Source organism: Anastrepha ludens, chromosome 4 (assembly GCF_028408465.1).
Source record: "Anastrepha ludens isolate Willacy chromosome 4, idAnaLude1.1, whole genome shotgun sequence".
Taxonomy (NCBI): domain Eukaryota; kingdom Metazoa; phylum Arthropoda; class Insecta; order Diptera; family Tephritidae; genus Anastrepha; species Anastrepha ludens.
The window spans coordinates 59,470,978-59,489,636 of record NC_071500.1 but is presented as its reverse complement, the minus strand read 5'-3'; the positions used below and the strand labels follow the sequence as shown (position 1 = coordinate 59,489,636).

General features: G+C 36.9%; 1 protein-coding gene across 1 annotated transcript; it reads right to left on the bottom strand.

The window, feature by feature from the left end:
- Positions 1–7,118: 7,118 nt before the first annotated feature.
- On the bottom strand, positions 7,119–15,387 carry LOC128862542 (uncharacterized). Its single transcript, XM_054101232.1, has 3 exons — positions 15,283–15,387; positions 13,289–13,440; positions 7,119–7,389 (listed from the first exon to the last, which is right to left on the bottom strand). The coding sequence occupies exons 1-3, from the start codon at positions 15,292–15,294 to the stop codon at positions 7,230–7,232; spliced, it is 324 nt and encodes a 107-aa protein (XP_053957207.1). The 5' UTR covers positions 15,295–15,387; the 3' UTR covers positions 7,119–7,229.
- Positions 15,388–18,659: the final 3,272 nt, after the last annotated feature.

Here is an 18,659-nt window from a genome sequence, read left to right as displayed (position 1 = left end):
TTTCTTATTCCTACTGTGGAGAGCTTTTTGTTATTGCCAAGCTTTAAGAACCTACGCGCATTGTGTTAACTCTAATCCGCTCATACAAATATCTCTGTGCTTTTTGATTTGAACGTAAAATGCATTTTTTAAACCGGTTTTCTTCATCAAGCTCAAAAGCATACTGATACAAACAAAATTTAACCTACGCCTAAGCGTTTTGTAAGTAGTCGGTTTTTACTAGTTCAGTGTATAGGTATGTTTGTATATACATATGCACATGCGCAATAACCAGTGAATTATGTTGTTTCTCGCGCAAGCGTGTTAATACACCTAATTCTCTTTTTACAGGATAGATACGTATCCAAAAAAATCGTGTTAAAAGAGAATTAGGTGAAAACAGTATTAAAATATTCTTTCTAGGGTTCACTTAAGAATTTATTTCGCGCTTACATATTTTAATTCATTAAAAATATTGTAAGAAATAAATTATTAAACGGCAAGGGAAAAATCTACCGAGTCTCACAAACTTTTCCTGAGACTAATTCAAATTCGTACATGCGTCGAAAAATCTCAGTCTATTTATAATCATAAACTATTAAAAATCGTGTTAAAACAAAACAACTCTTGTAAAAAAAGATTTTTTTTCTTTTTAACTCGTGTTAAATCAAATATGTTCATATATTCGTAACTCAAGAATAGAGCTGAATTAAATTCCATGTGTTTGTTGATTTATACCACTCTAATGAGGTATGGCCATACTCGCAAATCTTGCTCGATAACTTCGTTGTTGCTTTTTCATGCAAACTTTTCGACAAGTTAATCGAGCACAAAGATAGCGAGCGGGAAAATGGCGAATAGAAGAGGCCTAATATTAATAGAGGCCAAAAGTTAATATATTTCAACAAAACTTGGTGCACATACAGGGACGAGCATCAACTGTCTGTTAGTTGGCTAAATGACAGCCCAGAGTATTGTTTACAAACGGGCGGAAGCATTTTGCCGAGAGTAAACGCGAAAAAAAAAACCGTAATGAATATCAAACGTAATAGTGTGATTGCATTATATTTGGCTGGGAAATCACAACGAGCGGCTGTATCGTGAGCTCGAGCACCTTGTGAAAAAAGTGTTTGTTTATCGCACAATTACTCGTTGCAATGGTACTGGTAGCATCGCGGATAGTCATCAAAAGACTGCACCGTCAGGTGAAATGGCTCAAAAAATGAAGAAGCGACTTGACCGAAATCCCCGACGAAGTGCCAATCAAATGGCGAAAGAACTGAAAATATCTGACAGTAGTATCCCCCGCATACTGAAAAATTATCTCAAAGTCAAGACTTACAAGATCCAAAAGGACAACAAGGCAACAAGTCAAACTTGAGAGAGCGAAGGAGTTGCTGCGCTTGGCCGAAAGCGGTCAATTTCCGAACATTGTATTTTCTGGCGAGAAAATTGTTCAAATTGAGTAATTCGTAAACTCCCAAAACGATAGGGTTTAGTTGAGTCATCGATTGGCCACCACAGGTAATGGTTTGGTCCGTTGTAGCCGCAGATGGGCGTTCTCCTATCGTTTTCATTTAGCCTGGCGTCAAGGTAAATGCGAAATATTATCGGGAAAGTATTCTGGAGATTGCTTTGAAGCCATGGACAGACAAACATTTCAGTGGCAGACTATGGGCGTTTCAACAGGACTCAACACCGTCTTACAAAGCTCGAGTAAACTAAGAATGGCAAAAAACAACGTTCCGAACGTCATAACGTCCAGGCACGTCCACGTCAAATTCACCAGATGCGAATCCGATGGATTATTCTCTTTGAGCCATTTGGGAGAGCAAGGTCCGAACTAAAAGAAAAAACACATTGTCCGCGAGTGAGCCAAAATACCTACAAGCCACGTTCGGGCAGCTTGCGATTCGTTTCTGGGCCATACCAAGGCCATAGTCAAGGCAAAAGGTAGTCATATTGGGCAAAAGAACATTTATTCTTAATATTGTATTATTTTCACACATTTTCTACTTTGAATTGAATGAAAATAATTTTTCAAACTAAATTTATGGACATTTTAATTGGTTACACTTCGAGTGCGACCCTGTATAACTCAAAATAGTGGCGTATTGAAAATGGGCGAAATCGATAAATAACTATGTAACGGTAATTTTCAAATAAATAAAAAACATGATATCCCTGTTATAAATTATATAATATTTGATACAAATGATAAACCTAAGGAAATAAATACGACGCAGGCGGCGACACGCCAACTTTTAGGTAAATGCATGTACATACATATATATCCTGATATCGACTTAATACAACTCTCCCGAACTTGGTACTCGTGTTGCTGCCCACCATATAAATATTGTTGAGATTGGATAAAAATCACGTAAACGATTTACATGTTTAGACTAAATTTCCGTCCGTTCGGTGGGGAACCAACTTAAGCTTTCTTACTTATTATTCTGTGGGCATCAAATCGCAGAAACATTGTTTTCTAACAGCGTTCGCCTTTCGATAGGCAATGGCAAACCTCCGAGGGTATGTATACCATGGGAAAGCTTCATCTGCCGTTTGGAACCAGCGTAAAACTGTGCAGCAACATCTAGACGCACAACACATATTGGAGGAGAAGTTCGGTAAAACAATCAACATTGGACGTATATAGAGACCAAAAAGAGCAATTATTTCGAATTCACAAATTGATAACGTTGCTTGGTTTAAAAAGTTGAAGTTTAAAAGAAAAGTTGTTTCCAGAATTATTAGATGGGAAACTATTTTTACATTGCCTGATAACAGTTATTTTCCAATGAATATTTTTTTACGTTGTTTGATAACTAATATGCTGGAGAAATATTTTTTCCATTGTCAATCTATATTTATATCTATATATATATATATGTACATATGTCAGGTCAGTCCATAAGTTCGTGAGTTTTTTAAAGGTGGTTTTAAAATTAAGAAAATCATGTTTAAAGTATTTATTAATCAATAATATATTTTCCTTCATTATTTACAATGTCATCCCAACGTTTAGGCAAATTTTTAATTCCCTGCTCAAAAAATTGTTTGTCCTTGGAGCCAAAATACGCTTCGATATCCCTTTTTATAGCTTCTTTTGAGGAGTAGTTCTTGTTACTCATATGGGATTGAAGTCCACGGAAGAGGTGATAATCACAAGGTGCAATATTCAGAGAGTATGGTGGATGCGACATTAGCTCCCATCCGAGCTTGCTTAGCTTGCCTAATGTTTGCCTTGCGGTATGAGGTCTGGCGTTGTCATGGTGAAACAAAACTTTGCGTCTGTTCACTAAAGATGGTCGATTTTTGTTAAGTGCCTCATTCAGTCAGCAGTTATCGTCTGGTTTGGTTCCAGAAGTTTATAATAAACAATACTGGCCATATCCCACCAAATAGACAGGATAATCTTCTTGGGGTGAAGGCCATCTCTAGGGGTCGGTTCTGGTGTTTCATCTTTATCTAATCATTGGCGTTTGCGAACAGGATTATTGTAAAGGACCCATTTTTCATCACCAGTAACGACACAGCAGGCGGCCGCCGTAGCCGAATGGTTTAGTGCGTGATTACCATTCGGAATTCACAGAGAGAACGTCGGTTCGAATCTCGGTGAAAACACCAAAATTAAGAAAAACATTTTTCTAATAGCGGTCGCCCCTTGGCAGGCAATGGCAAACCTCCCAGAGTATTTCTGCCATGAAAAAGCTCCTCACAAAAATATCTGCCGTTCGGAGTCGGCTTGAAACTGTAGGTCCCTCCATTTGTGGAACAACATCAAGGCCCACACCACAAATAGGAGGAGGAGCTCGGCCAAACACCCAATAAGGGTGTACGCGCCAATATATATATATATATAACGACATGGTTCAAAATACGTTCATTTTCAAGCCGTTGCAGCAGCTGAAAACACACATTCACTCTCTGCTGAAGGTTGGCGACGGAAAGTCTATGCGGAACCCATTTCCCCAGCTTTGAAACCTTTCCCAACTGAACCAGGTGCCTGTGAACTGTTCCATGCGATGAAATTAACCTCTGAGCTATCATATCGACTGTCAAATTTGGCTCAGCTTCCAAGAGTTTGAGCAAGGCGTCGGAGTTAAAGACTTCAGGACGACCAGCGCGCGGGGCATCCTCCACGTCGTAGTTACCACTTCGGAATTTTGAAAACCACTTTTGCGCAGTACTTACACTCACGGTATCCTCTCCGTGAACAGTGTTTATTTCTGCAGCAGCAGTTGTTGCATTTTTACCACTTTTATAAAAAAATACAAAATATGCCTCTTATTTGCGTTCGAAGATTCCATTTAATTTTTTAACAACACGTGCTTCTATCCGCCATTAAAACCACTTGTTGAATGCACAATATATCAAAGAAAATATATTATAAATAGTTCCGTTATATTCCGCGAATAATTTTTTGTATGCAAAAATCTTACAAAAGTGAAATTATGGGTAAAATACGCACGAACTTATGGACTGATCTGATACTTATATAATACGGGAAGGCATTTTTACACTGTTCGTTCGATAACCAAAAATGAAAAATCTAAATATTGTAAATGACACAATTGGGTGAACAAGAAGTAGTTTGTGATTTCATGATATTGTTACTTAATGGTTCAACTCAAAGATGAGAATAAATGCGACCAAGTGAGAGAGAGTAAAACTCGACTAGTGGATTATGTACTCCCGCCTACAAATGCCAACACAACGTTCACGACCCTTCTACCCTTAAGGTAAATTGTAAGACAGGTCAAGTCCATCCATGTATACTCATACGGCTCAAACCTCGAGGGTAGTGTGAGTGGAGGTGTATATTCCGAACATCTGGGAATCTCCTTCAGCTTTCAGCTCCCTAACTACTGCAGTGTTTTTCAGGCTGAATTCAGAATTTTGAGGCTGATATCTACATTTTCACTAATAGCCAGGCGGCAATAAAATCCCTCCCAAAAGACCGCATAATGCCGCAGATGGCTGAAACATTGCATCAAAAGTAACATGGGTTACTGGTGATTGCGGCATCGAGAGGAACTGTAGGGCTGATGGGGTACCGAGACTAGGCACCAAACTGACTAATGAATACACAATCAATGGCATAAGTATGTACTAATATCCGTATAGACATGTAAGCTATGTACTTATGTTAGAGAAATTTGTAAGAATAGAAAACGGTGGCGTAACGATACTACTTTCAGATTCGCCCATTTATGGCCGACTCTCTGTGCTCAACACCCCGAATCTGTGCTTAGCCGAAATAAGCATAGTCTCCTATGCAGATACACGACTTTTGCAGAACCTGTTTAAGTACATATGTATTATATATAAGGAAGAGATATTCTCTTCCATTATTTTGCACCTTCTGTACCATTTACATACTTTATCCAGTCGTGGATTCACCATTTCAGAAATATCACCTAAATTAAGAGAGTTAAATGTGCAGAAATAAGTGATACGCAATTGATAAATATCTGTGTTATTGATATATGGATTAATAATAAAAACGTAGGGGAATAATTTATCCAGCAACGTAAAAATAAGCGTTGGGCAATAACTGTTGTTAGGCAATGTAAAAAATAAACGTTGGGAAATAATCAAAGCGAATCTATACAAGGTGATGTCGATTCTCCAAATACAACAATTTGGTGGGCTATTGTGAAATTTCAGCTGAAGGAAGAAGAGGGAAGGAAGATACAAATACTCTGGCTGAACAACAGCTCCTTGTACATATTCATCTTTGAAATAACCCTGCAGGACGACTGTTATTATTTCCCGACCACAATTGAAAATTTCGTTAAAAATACATTTATTTCTTTGGGAATTTTTTTACATGCGGAGGTAAGACTTTTTGATTTTGAATTTTATTGAAATAGTTATTTAATTTTCTTATTGCATTCCAGGAGTTTTTCAAAGATTTTTATAAAGGTATGTATTGAAATTTCTCAATTAGCTTGCACATAAAACATCTATTTATATCTTTTTAATTTTTCAACGTAGCAGCGAGCAAAAAGCAAAAGGCCAGAGTAGCAATTAGCCAAACAAAACAAACAGAAATGTGCATTACTTTTTAATAAGTACAGTGAATTGCGTTAACAACTGTACATTTGTGTTATAAGATCTGTTGTTCGCTAACTTATTAAGTACGGTGCAACTTTAGATGCAAAGCAGATTTTGTGAAAATGACAAACATGTGCTGGCATCGTGCCCAGCACTGATGCATAACTGACACAAACACCTGGGTAAATATATTTTACCAGAGGAAATAATTGGGTAACTGAACTAACTATGTGAAAATAACTTCGGACCTCAAAAACATAAAAGAACGAAAAATATAACTCGACTAGAACAATGACAATGTTTTTGAAAATCGGTTAACAAATAAAGAAACCATTACGACGGTTTTTAGAAGGACCAAAAAAATAAATTTTTATGACTCAAATGCAGGGGTGGACTTTTCCCCAACTGCTTTGTTTTATATGGCGACCGACCCGGTCTAATATACATATTCCTCTATAATCTGAAAAAACTTGATTTTGCTTTTGGTTTGAACTGACTTATAAATTTACCGGGAAAATAGTATCTGAATAAACTCGACCTCATAAAAGCACCTACTTGTATTTAGATCGTATATTCATCCACCCCCTTTGCTTTTTTAGTGCTTAGCTTTAAAATTTTCTATGTTAAAGTTAGTTTCTATAAAGTTAATCCTATGGAAACCACTGGGAATCGACGCTTCAATACGCCAAGCAACTCATATTGCTGTTTCTTATTCGCAACCGCTCTCCATCTATATTGGGAGGTGGGGTCGTGCTATATATATTGTACATATTTACTAACACCATACGTACTGTCGCCTAGTATAAAGCAGTCATTAAATTAATTTTAACCAAAACGATGCTTAAAACGGCTAATAAAAAATGTTGCTGTCATGTGCGGAATCAGGCCATCGGCATGCGAGATCCGTTAAGATTTTCGTTGCAGCTACAGCGGAATCATCCAACAACTTTTGGGGAATTTTAGTTAAAAAATTGTAATAAATTAGTGTTTGATATATTTTCAGAGCTGACAGACGGCAGATTTGTGAAAACAGTCTATTAAACCTTTTCCGGGTCTGGCGAATCAAAAAAAACTTTCAAATTGTCTGAGCACCACTTCTCATCTTTTATTATCAGAAAAATTATAATATTTGAATTCATTCATGATTGATTCACAAATATGTAATCATACAATCAAAAATGTGCTTACTGTGGACTGAGCGTGAAATTGTTGGAAATATTTTCGGAAAAACTGTGACGTCGACGGTGTGAACGGTGTTCAGTCCTTCCTCGATTAGCTCCAGAAAATGTATTGAGATCAAAAAACTCATTGTTGAAAGTATCTGTCGGTTGAAGGTGTATTGTACTGCAATTAGTAGAATAAAACTTATGTTGAATTATTTCTCTAGCAAAAATTGTTAATCATTGGTTGACTTGATTAAATCAGGTACACTAAATTTCTACCAGATTAAAAAGAAAACATAATCAAATCCAATCAGTTTTAGTGTTTTAGTTATTCATTTTATTTAAGCATAAAAAATACTTATTTCAATTATTCAATTCAACTTATTAAATTCGCATGAATTATTTCTTTAAATTTTTAAACTGAGGTTTGAGATAATTATCAAGACACTTAAATTTTCGTATATTTTAATAAAATACGTACATATATGGCTTCTCTTGCAACTTATTACTTCTTCCAGACGTCTTAGAATGGAGTTATAAGATATTGGATATACATGGGATCTTCGGTTTTCAACTAGTTTCTAGTCAGGACTAAATGCTAGCCAATCGAGAGTTGCGATTACTCGCTGTTCCAGGAACTCTTTAATTTTGTGTGAGCATTGAATGGCGGCATTATCTTGCTGGAAAATGTATTCTGGCGTAGCTATTCCCTTCCCAAAGCAATTAAAAGTAATTCCTTTGTACCCGAGGCCGCCCCAGATCATGAGTGAGCGTCCGTTCTAGCTGGTGCGCTACTGTGGGATGATTTTTAGAACGCCAATCCTTGTGCTCACTATCCGGGTCATGCAAACTAAACTTCTTCTGTGAACAAAACCGTTTTCCATTCAAGGGCTAGTTTGTGTCTGGGTAAGAGCCCGACACGTTTATTGGTGTAGGAAACCTTAAAACTCCTCTTCATTATTTGCCGAACTTGTCATATTCCTATTTCCAATCCTTTTTCCTCAAATACTCTCCCTTGCTGTATCTTTCCCGATCGCTCTATGTAACCATACTGGCCACCTTTGTTTGTAAAATTTTTGTTCCACTTTTCCGTTGGACGGCCCTTCCACGCGGTTAGTCTAAATTAGTCATGTGTCAAAGACTTTCCGCCATGTGTCAAAGAGTGCCGCGTGTACTTTTTATTATAAATTAAATTATTAAATAATATTTTTCAAATCAAAATCCTTTTTTTTTTATTTCAATAGCAATGCATTGGCTTACGTTTATTTGCTTCTAACTGCGGCTCAAATTAAATGAAGGCTCAATCATGCTTTATACATATTTATTTCGCACGAAAAATGGTAAAAATGCCTTTTTTTATATTTTACATGCGTACCTTCTTATAAATAAAAATCATTTCGTCATTAATGTAAAGGGTTTTACAATAACAGGTGTTACTGGTGAATGGATTGCGCTATCGAGAGATGATTGACGATTTTTTATGGCCGGAATTGGATGGGATTGATCTGGACAACATTTATTTTCGACAAGACGGCGCTACGTGCCAAACGAGCAACGAAACCATTGATCTTTTCCGGGAAAAGTTTCCGGACCGTGTTCTTGTGATTTAACAGCTTGTGACTTTTTTCTTTGGAGCCACATGAAAGAGAAGGTCTACGCCAACAGCCCAGGGTCGATTACGGAAAATTTCATGAAAAGGATATTGTTCTGTAAGCGTGGTCGTGGTCGTCATTTCCTGATGTTATTTTCTACTGTTAACGGCATAAATAACGAAATAAACATCCGATCATTTATATTAAAAAATAGCATTTTTCTTTGAATATCAAAATAACACCTCTGTTTGGAAAACCCAATATATAACCTTAAAGCTTTATGTAGGGGATAGCGGTAGAACCATAAAGGTTAAAAAGAAGGTCGTTGTAGTCTATAACAGCTGCAGCTTTCCAAAACACATTGCAATATTAAGAACAACAATTTCGTGAAGTCCATAACATACGTTAGCAAATATTATAATTTACAAAAGGAAGTGATATGACAGTATTTGGTATCGCAACTCCTAATGGTAACGATGAAGAATCACAATATAAGATCGGAAGATATGTCAGTAACATTGAGGCGGTTTGGAAAATATTGTGATTCCCTATACACGAACGGCATTTCACTGTGATCCGCAGCTAACGCAGCGCAGAGAGCAATAACGAGTGCTTTTATCTGGTTTATTGGTTAATGTTCGTGGACCAGCTTCATTTGAATTTCAACGAACAATGAAGGATGGGTTCTGCGTAATAAAGCTCTTTTTCGTCGACTGCGCCTTAAATTCGATCACTTTTTGCTATAAAAATTTCAACATGTTTCCCATATGGCCCACTTCATTTGTGGAAAAAATACATAGACGATATGGCTCACGCAATTTTGCCATACAAAATAAGAAAATCTCGAGGTTTCGTTTTTGATAGAGGGTATATGCTTGATGATGTTCGGCAATATGTTGCACGAATTTGGAATATCAACCCCGAATCACAAGTGAATCATGCGTTTTATCGAGAACACCTATCCGATCAAGATGATTTTAATTAGTTAATAAAAACAAACAAACCTTTAAATCTGGTTTTGACTGTTTTTAATTGATGGTGTTGCACAATGTCTCCATATAAAAAATCCCCGAAATTTTTTTTATGGCGAAAATACGCAACACCGTTAGGTGATCAAAAATCACCGGGTAAAAGCAGTCACTTATATCCCAAGAACTATAGGCCAATTAGCCTAACATCATTTGTATTGAAAACTTTTGCAAGATTAGCATGCATACAGGAAGGCAGAAAGGGAAGTCCCCAGAGTGGTGCTACAGATAGAGAAAGCGCTGCATTGTAGAGAATATGCGATGGGAGTCTTCCTTGACATATCTAGAGTCTTTAACAATGTATCTACAGAAGCTTCATTAAAGGGCCTGGATTCTTTTCGTGTGGAACGTGCTTATCAGCACTGGATCGGCAGGCTTTTAAATTGTCAGACAGTGATGGGCGAGTGAGGGATACTCTAAAATGGCAAATAGAGGAACTCCACTAGTGGAGTGCTTTTCCCACTTCTATGGAACCTAGTGATAAATCAGCAAAAACATCAAATAAATATATTGTTGTTTCATTTTTGCGAATAGAAAACTGTTATGGAGATTAAATGTAAAGGAAAGAGCAAAGAAATCCTCTAATGACTTATACGCATGCAGAAGAATGTTCGGAATGTTGAAGCTTATCTCCTCGATTCACACATTGGATATACATGGCGGTCATTAGACCAATAATGCTCTATAGTTCGCTAGTATGGTGGATACCGTGCAATAAAGTGATTTGCGTTAAAAGATTGGAAATCGTGTCAAGGATTGCAGGAATATGTGTAACCGGAGCTATGAGTACAACTCCAACAGCGGCAATAGAAAGAATTCTCAACTGGCAACCAATCAAACTAGTAGCAAAAAGCTGAGTGAAAAGATCTGTTCTAAGACTGAAGATGCCAGGGCAATTCTCACAGAGGCTTTTTGGCCCCATCAACATTGTGGATTCAAACAAAAGGTTGGACTACGTGATTCTACGTGTTAAATTTGGCAAAACCCATAGCGTCATTATAGAGTAGAATGGATGGCAGAAAGGTCTAGAATCCAAATACTAATCATACAACTTTCTTACAGATGGGTCCAAAAGGGCAGAAGGAGTAGCTGAAATCTATGCCGCAACAAAAGCAGCTGAATTAGTTAACTCTTAATACTGGGACTAACATTTTCATCAATAGTCAAGCGGCTATTAAAGCACTAACACTGGTTCCTTGCACTAACTCGGAATGTGTTCAACAATGCAGATCCAAAACAGATGAACTCTGCGGAAAAATGCATGCTAGTATTTACTGGATCCACGACACAAAGGACTAGCAGGAAATGAGAAAGCTGATTCGCTTGCTAAGGTAGTATTCGCCGGCCGAGATTGAGCACGTCACTCTCCTTTCTCAAAACGGAACTACAGTCGATATGGAAACGCAGTCGATATGGGAACACTCAACCTCATACAAAACTGTCAAAATTATGCTAAGGACTTGGAATACCAAAAGAGCAAACTTTATTTTATCACTGTCTTGGTAGGACTGCCCGCGGGACTCTGTCACCCCGAAAGAGATTTTTTTATAGCCAACACTACCTAAGTCACCACCGATAATGTTGAGTCACCTCAAATTTTGTTGGCTATAAAACTGAGTTCCCAAAATATTTGTTTTTAAATTTAAATTTTTAAAACATATTGATGATAGTTAAGTACATGTACATATATAAGCAGAAGTGCATGCGCATAGAGCATAAGTTGCGCATAGAGCTTAAGTTAAGCGTGTAAACGAAAAGTAAAGCAATTAAGTACTGAAAATAAAGCAAGCCAATGTATTGCCATTAATTTGTGACTTTTATCTAACATCCTAGTGATCGAACACAGGTGAATTATTGTGAGACGTTTTTATTTGGATAAAAACGTAACAAATTGGTATCAGAAGGAGGGTTGTAGAATAAAGTCCCATAGAACAGGACTCTAAACTGCAAAACTGAGTGAACATAAGATTCAACACCTTATCGATCGTGACGATCAGACTTAAGAGCAAGGCAGTGTTACAAAACACGAATGTTCACGACTAAATTCTAGCAATATCGCGCGAATGAGATACTAAAACAAAAACATGAATTCACCTTAACGACAGATGGCGAAACAAATATCCAATAAGAATGATGGAAAAATTGATTGCGCCTTCCTTGTGTGTGAAGAAGAAGAAAGCAATGGAACAACCAAATACAAGAAATTATATGAACACACACATACTTTCTAGCAACTACATCTTCCGCATAAAAACGCAAACAATTTTTTACAATTTAACACACAGCACTTCACAAATCACAATATTACCAAGCCATGAAATCTCACAAACATCCTTTTGTTTGTTTTGTATCGGAGAGGGAGCTGACGTCAGACGTGTGACTCATTAATTTGTGACTTTTATTTAAAAATCCAGTGATCGAACTAGGAGTAATTATTTTTATTTGGATAAGAACGTAACCAATTCCTAACAAATTTGTTTTGCGGGTTGTATGTGTAGATACCCACTAAGAGCAAAATATTTGAAAATTTAATTTGAGTTGCATATTATGAAAAATAAAAATTAGAAATTTTTTATTAAAACCATAATAAAGCGTTTTAAAGGGTAAACGAATCTTAAGAGCCAACCTCATACTGGAAGACCTCGCAACATTACCTCAGTAATGAACGCGATATAGTATGAAAAATAAAAAAGAATCCAAAAATTACATCAACGCAAGTGGTAGCAGAAGTAAAGTGATTAATACGGAAGTCCATCCGAAAACAGTTCGCAGGGCCTTGAAAGGTGCCGGGTATAGCTCGCGAATGGCTCGAAGAAAACCACTCATCAGCAAAATCAATAACAATAAGAGGATAGAGTTCGCAAAGCAGTATAAAAATAAGCCACTTGATTTCTGGAACAACGTTATTTTTAGTGACGAGAGTATGTTCAACATTTTTCAATCGGATGGAAGGATTCGAGTCTGGAGAAAACTCAATACCGGATTCGAAAAAAGCGATAGAGTAAGTACCACAGAGTGGTGGTGGGGGTGTAATGGTGTGGGGATGTATGTCAACGGAAAGCGTGGGTAACGTTGTATTTATTGATGGTATTATAGATAAATCACTTTACCTCAAGAAAACTTGTATGAAAGTTTGTTTGTGTATTTTTCTTAGAATAATATTAATTTTTTCTCAAGATATTGCTTATCGAATGAAAAATTAGTAGTTGTGTGAATAATTGTGTACGTGTGTATACGAATGTAAATGGATGTGTGCGGATTCAAGTGCTTTGCGACGATATCTTGCCGCCCCTTTATTAGATTTATTCAAAGAAATTATTGAAGAAAACGGAAGCATATACGGACTCAAAAATATTTTAGTTTCCATTTCTGCAACAAATCCAAAAAAATACCAATTCTTTTGAATTCTTCTATTATTAAAAAATTCAAAAAATGTATGATTTTATTTTCTTATACAAACCTTTCTGATCGCAATTCCTGATCCTTATAATTGCGTACTTCCCTTTCCAATTGTTTGCGCTCATATTGCAATTGCTCCAATTTCTCATAACCCCCTTTCGCATTTATCTCCATTAATTTGCAATTACTTCTTATTTCTTCCAATTCAGATTGCTATAAATAAAAATTAAATGTAGTATGTAGTCTCAATAAGTATTAAATTGCAAACTCAATAATAACAAGGAAGGTTAAATTCAGTCCGTACCATATTTCATATACCCACCCAGATTTTAATCAAATTTTATTTAGAATAACTGTTAATTTTTGGAATTAAGCAAACTCATACACAATAATGCTGCAAACAGTCACCGACGTAAACGCAGTCCCCTGTCAGCTGTTACGATCAAACTAATGAGAGCCCCATGTAACTGAGAAATTACTTCCCTTTCGTATCGTAGTATCCTAGATTTTATCGCAGGATTTTTGAAAATTCCCGTAGAACCGTGCCAGCTGATTGCTCCCTCACCCCAAAATTTTGGGAGTTACCTTTGACAGCTTGCTTTCCTTCTCAGCGCATACAACCGCTATTGCAACTGAAGTACAGAATCACAACAAGGTTCTCAAGACGCTCGCCGGCAGCACTTGGGGCAAAGACAAGGAAAAGTTGCTGTCGACTTTTAAAGCAATGGGCCGACCGTCCTGTCTGGACGCCTGGAACTAGTGATACGTAGTGGACAAAGCTTCAGACTTGCCAAAACACTGCTTTAAGGGCCGTGACAGGATGCCTTCTGATGTCACCTATACAACATCTACATAATGAGGCCCAAATACTGCCTGTTAAGGAGCATAACAAACTGCTCAGTAAGCAGTTTCTGCTAGGGTGTTACCGCAGGCCTCTCCCATGCAGGCACCTGCTCGAGCCTGAGCCCCCTCCCAGGCACATCAGGAGGCATTTCCTCAACTACGCGGACGAGATCTCAGACAAAACAAACAGACAGTTACTGGATCGGACAATGTACAGACAGGCCATAAACGACATTCATCGGGAGACTCTCACCACCTTCTTAACCTCCCGACCCCCGAATGCCGTTATCGGAGTTCAACCACCACCAATCGCAGACGAAGAGCTCCAACTTCTCCGAGAGTCCCGCGTAACCTTGGCCCAATTACGTTCTGGATATTGTAGCAGGTTAAACTCCTACTTATCCAGAATCGACCCCGAAGTACTAAACATATGTCAAGCATGTGAAGACCCCCCGCATGAAACTAATCACCTTTTCACATGCCCTATTAAATCCACTCATCTAACACCCCTCTCCCTCTGGACCCAACCCGTCGAAATAGCTAGTTTCTTGGGCCTACCGTTAGATGAGCTAGACGAAGACGGCCGGTGATTACGCTACACTGACAGAGCAAAGGTACCGCTACAACAGCAACATTGCTCTCTCAGCACACAGTGTTGCGAAACAGTACATTTCGAAATCATTTGCAAAATAAACTTGGAAAAATTTTAATTTTTGTTAAAATAATTTAAAAACAATGTTGAATAATGTTAATTATAGATAAATGAACTATTTGGATTTGGTCCTTTTTGGCAAAGCCTGCGATAAAATCTACAATACTGAAGGGTGAGGGGGGGCTCTCATTCGTTTGATCGGAACAGCTGACAGGGGACTGTGTTTACGTCGGTGACTGTTTGCAGCATTACGGTGCTCACATTCATAACGTAATCGTACACCCGTATCAGCTGACTCGATGATACTAATGAGAGACCCATGTAAATCAATTCTCACCACCGTTCTGTTCCATAGTATCGTAGATCGTTGTTTCATAGTGCCAGCTGAAACGGGTGTACGTTTACGTTGGTGAGTTTAAGATCCATAATGGTGTGAGCAAGTCGTTATCAAGATACACGACTTTACCCATAAAAGGTTATGGCACCAGCCATTTTCAAAATTTTCTTTTTAAAGTTGTGATATCTAAACCAGATACATATGCATGTATGTATATACATACCTTCTGAATCATTCCTTTTTGAAAATTTTTACGTTGATCTGTCTGAAATTTCAAAACTCGTTCAGTTGGTTCCCGCCATGGTTCAGGATTAAATAGTTCTTTAGTATGAGCCGGCATCATATTACATAATACCCGAAAACGCTGTACTCTGTGGCAAATGGGGCAGTTTATTTCATTAGATCCATTTATAATATTTAAGGAGGGAATTGCTACACATTTTTCACAAATTGTGTGATTGCAAGCCAACAAGAATATGCGCCTTCGCTTGCGAATATATATTTCATAACAACGATTGCAATGAAGCCAATACAAAGAAATGTCTTTTGGCAATTTAGTTTTGTGTTTTGAAGAGAAATCATCCTCAAGTGATTCGTTTTCCATGGTTTTATGTACCAACTCAATTTTAAAGGTGGAATAAGTTAGTGCTACTTTAGTGCGTAGATCATCTTTAGTGTACTAAAGAAATGCCGATTATCAATTAATTAAACAAGGCTAACTGCCCCAAAGCGAATTGACTACTGAAGGTGGCCATGATGGAAAAAATATTGTACCGTTACTTTGCTCTCAGTGAATTTGACAATGAGTTACGTGTTTTAGTGTGGCCAGATTACCACGTTCGTAGTTTGATTTAGCATTTTTTTGTTTGTTATTTAGTCTCGGAGTTTTAGTTCTTTCTTTATGACATTTTTCTAGCCTGTTCTAATTAAAAGCGGCCGCCGTAGCCGAATGGGTTGGTGCGTGATTACCATTCGGAATTCACAGAGAGGTCGTGGGCTTGAATCTCGGTGAAAGCAAAATTAATAAAAACATTTTTCTAATAGCGGTCGCCTCTCGACAGGCAATGGCAAACCTCCGAGTGTATTTCTGCCATGAAAAAGCTCCTCATAAAAATATCTGCCGTTCGGAGTCGGCTTGAAACTGTAGGTCCCTCCATTTGTGGAACAACATCAAGACGCACACCACAAATAGGAGGAGGAGCTCGGCCAAACACCTAACAGAAGTGTACGCGCCAATTATTTTTTTTTTTTCTAATTAAAAGTAATGTTAATAATTTTGTAAAATATACATTTTTTTAAAATTAGTCAATTTAACTTTACTTTTTTTAACATTTGGTCGCATTCCCGCAGTTGCAGTTGTTGTTGGTGTTCTTCTGCTTTCAGCAGTCAAATCTCTCTCTCGCTACTGCAATGTTTCCTAGCTTTGGATATAAAAAAGCACTAAAATGCCCACTCAAAGAAAATAAAATACTAATTTTTTATTGAATTACGTAAAGAACTTTGTATTGTCTTTAAAATGCACGTTTTTTTTAATAAATGTGTTATGGATATGTAGAATTTAATTTATGAGTTTTTTTTTGTTAAAAGAAACTCTTTTGTTAAGGGAACGACTTATTTGCTATATTTCAGGTTATGTAACAAAATAAGGTACTCTTTTTGTAAAAATGCCGTTATGGTTTCTTCAGTATATTCTTCAGTATTACGCTTTTTTAAATGTGTAAAAAGGTTTTCAATGTTAAGAAGAGTTGAGAGAAGAACTTTTAATATTTTTGTATTGACTTAAAAGGAGCAAAAAATTAAATTTACACTTTCAAAATATCAAACGTTATAAGAATCAAGAAATTTGCATTAGCACTAAAATCTTCTCAGAGTAACCTTTTGACGTGATAACGTCTTATAATTCGATTTAGCCGGCTGCACACACTAAAAAATGTGTCGTTATCTTGCTCAATCGTCGTTATCTTGCTCATGCGTCGTTGCCTTGCTTGAACTGCAAGCGAGAGCGCGGAACGAACGGCAAAGAGCACAATCGGCCCCCGCATTCGGCAATGGTCGACATCTGGCTCTCTCCAACTTGAGTGAGCATATATACATATGTATGTATATGCGCATATGTGTATAAATTCGCATATTTGTATTTGATTTACTTGAAGAATTTAAAATAAAATCAAGCGTATCATCATCATTCAATACCGAATTTATAATTAGTGATGAATAGTTATTAATAATACCTGTTGTTTTAATGTTTTTATTATTAATTTATTATTATACAATATATGAAGGAAAAAATGTATGGAAATATTTACCACATACCTTATAAGAGATGTTGTATACTAATATATGTATATAAATATGCATACATACATATGTCCTAAGCCAATACATATAAACATGCATATATTCAATTTCGCGCAATTTTCAAACAAAAAGAACAAATCTATATGTAAAGATGCATACAAATCATATGGGCATATCAAATGCACGAATCTATTCTGTACGCAAGCAAATGTAAGCTAATGTACTTTGCTTGAACTGCAAGCGAGAGCGTGGAACGAACGACAAAAGCACAATCGGTCCCGCGTTCGACAACGTTCGACATCTGGCTCTCCTACTTGAGTGAGCATATATATGTATGTACCTATATGCGCATTTGTAATATATATAAATTCACATATTTGTATTTGCATATGCCTTCTTCCTGTGTGCATGGTAATGAACCATTTCTCTGTTGAGAATAGGACGGTGATAGGAAAAGTAGGAAATGAAAGGGGGTGTTTCGAGGGTAATGTGTCTTGAAAAAGGCAAATCGATGATGTTGCCTCTTAGTCTTGTTGACTTATTAACGTCTGATGCACAATCGAAATTGAACATATCTTTCATGAGTTTGATAAATGTTTCTTCATTTTTCACGTTTCCATTTACCTCCTTCTCTATATCCATACAAAATATCTATCAAACAAATAAAATTAAAATTTTGTTTTGAAAATTGCAACCATTACATCAGTATTTTCTTATGACGTTGTCACGTTAAACTATCGTCAGTAAACCGACTTTACAGACAACCTCTTTTTTTAACCTTCTTTTGTTTAATAAAACAGTTTTTTTTAAATTACAATTTCGATAGCTTTAAATAAAAACAAAAAGAAACAAGCACAAAACTCGAAAATTTTCGCATTTTGGATATAAAAAAGCACTAGATTTATTGTGAAGAGCAAGTGGTTGGCAACACTGCACAACTTGGCAAACGTGACGTCACGCACTCTCTGATGACGCACAATCTTGTTTCTATCATTCTTGGAAGGTGGGGCCATTAAAAAACAGTTACTTTACTCTGACGTCAGCTCCCTTCGCAATTCAAAATTAAATCTCACAAATCACACTATTACCAAGCCATTCACTGAATTTTCACAAACATTTATATTTTCTCTTCCTTTTGTTTGTTTTGTATATGCGGAAGATGCCGTAGGAAGAAAGTATGTGTTTGCGTATAAATATTTGTTTTTGGTTGTATCCATTGCTTTATAATACATTCACATGTAAGTAGGTTATCCACTTTTTCGAGCTTAACTCCCAATCTGTAACTAAAAAGTTAAATTATAT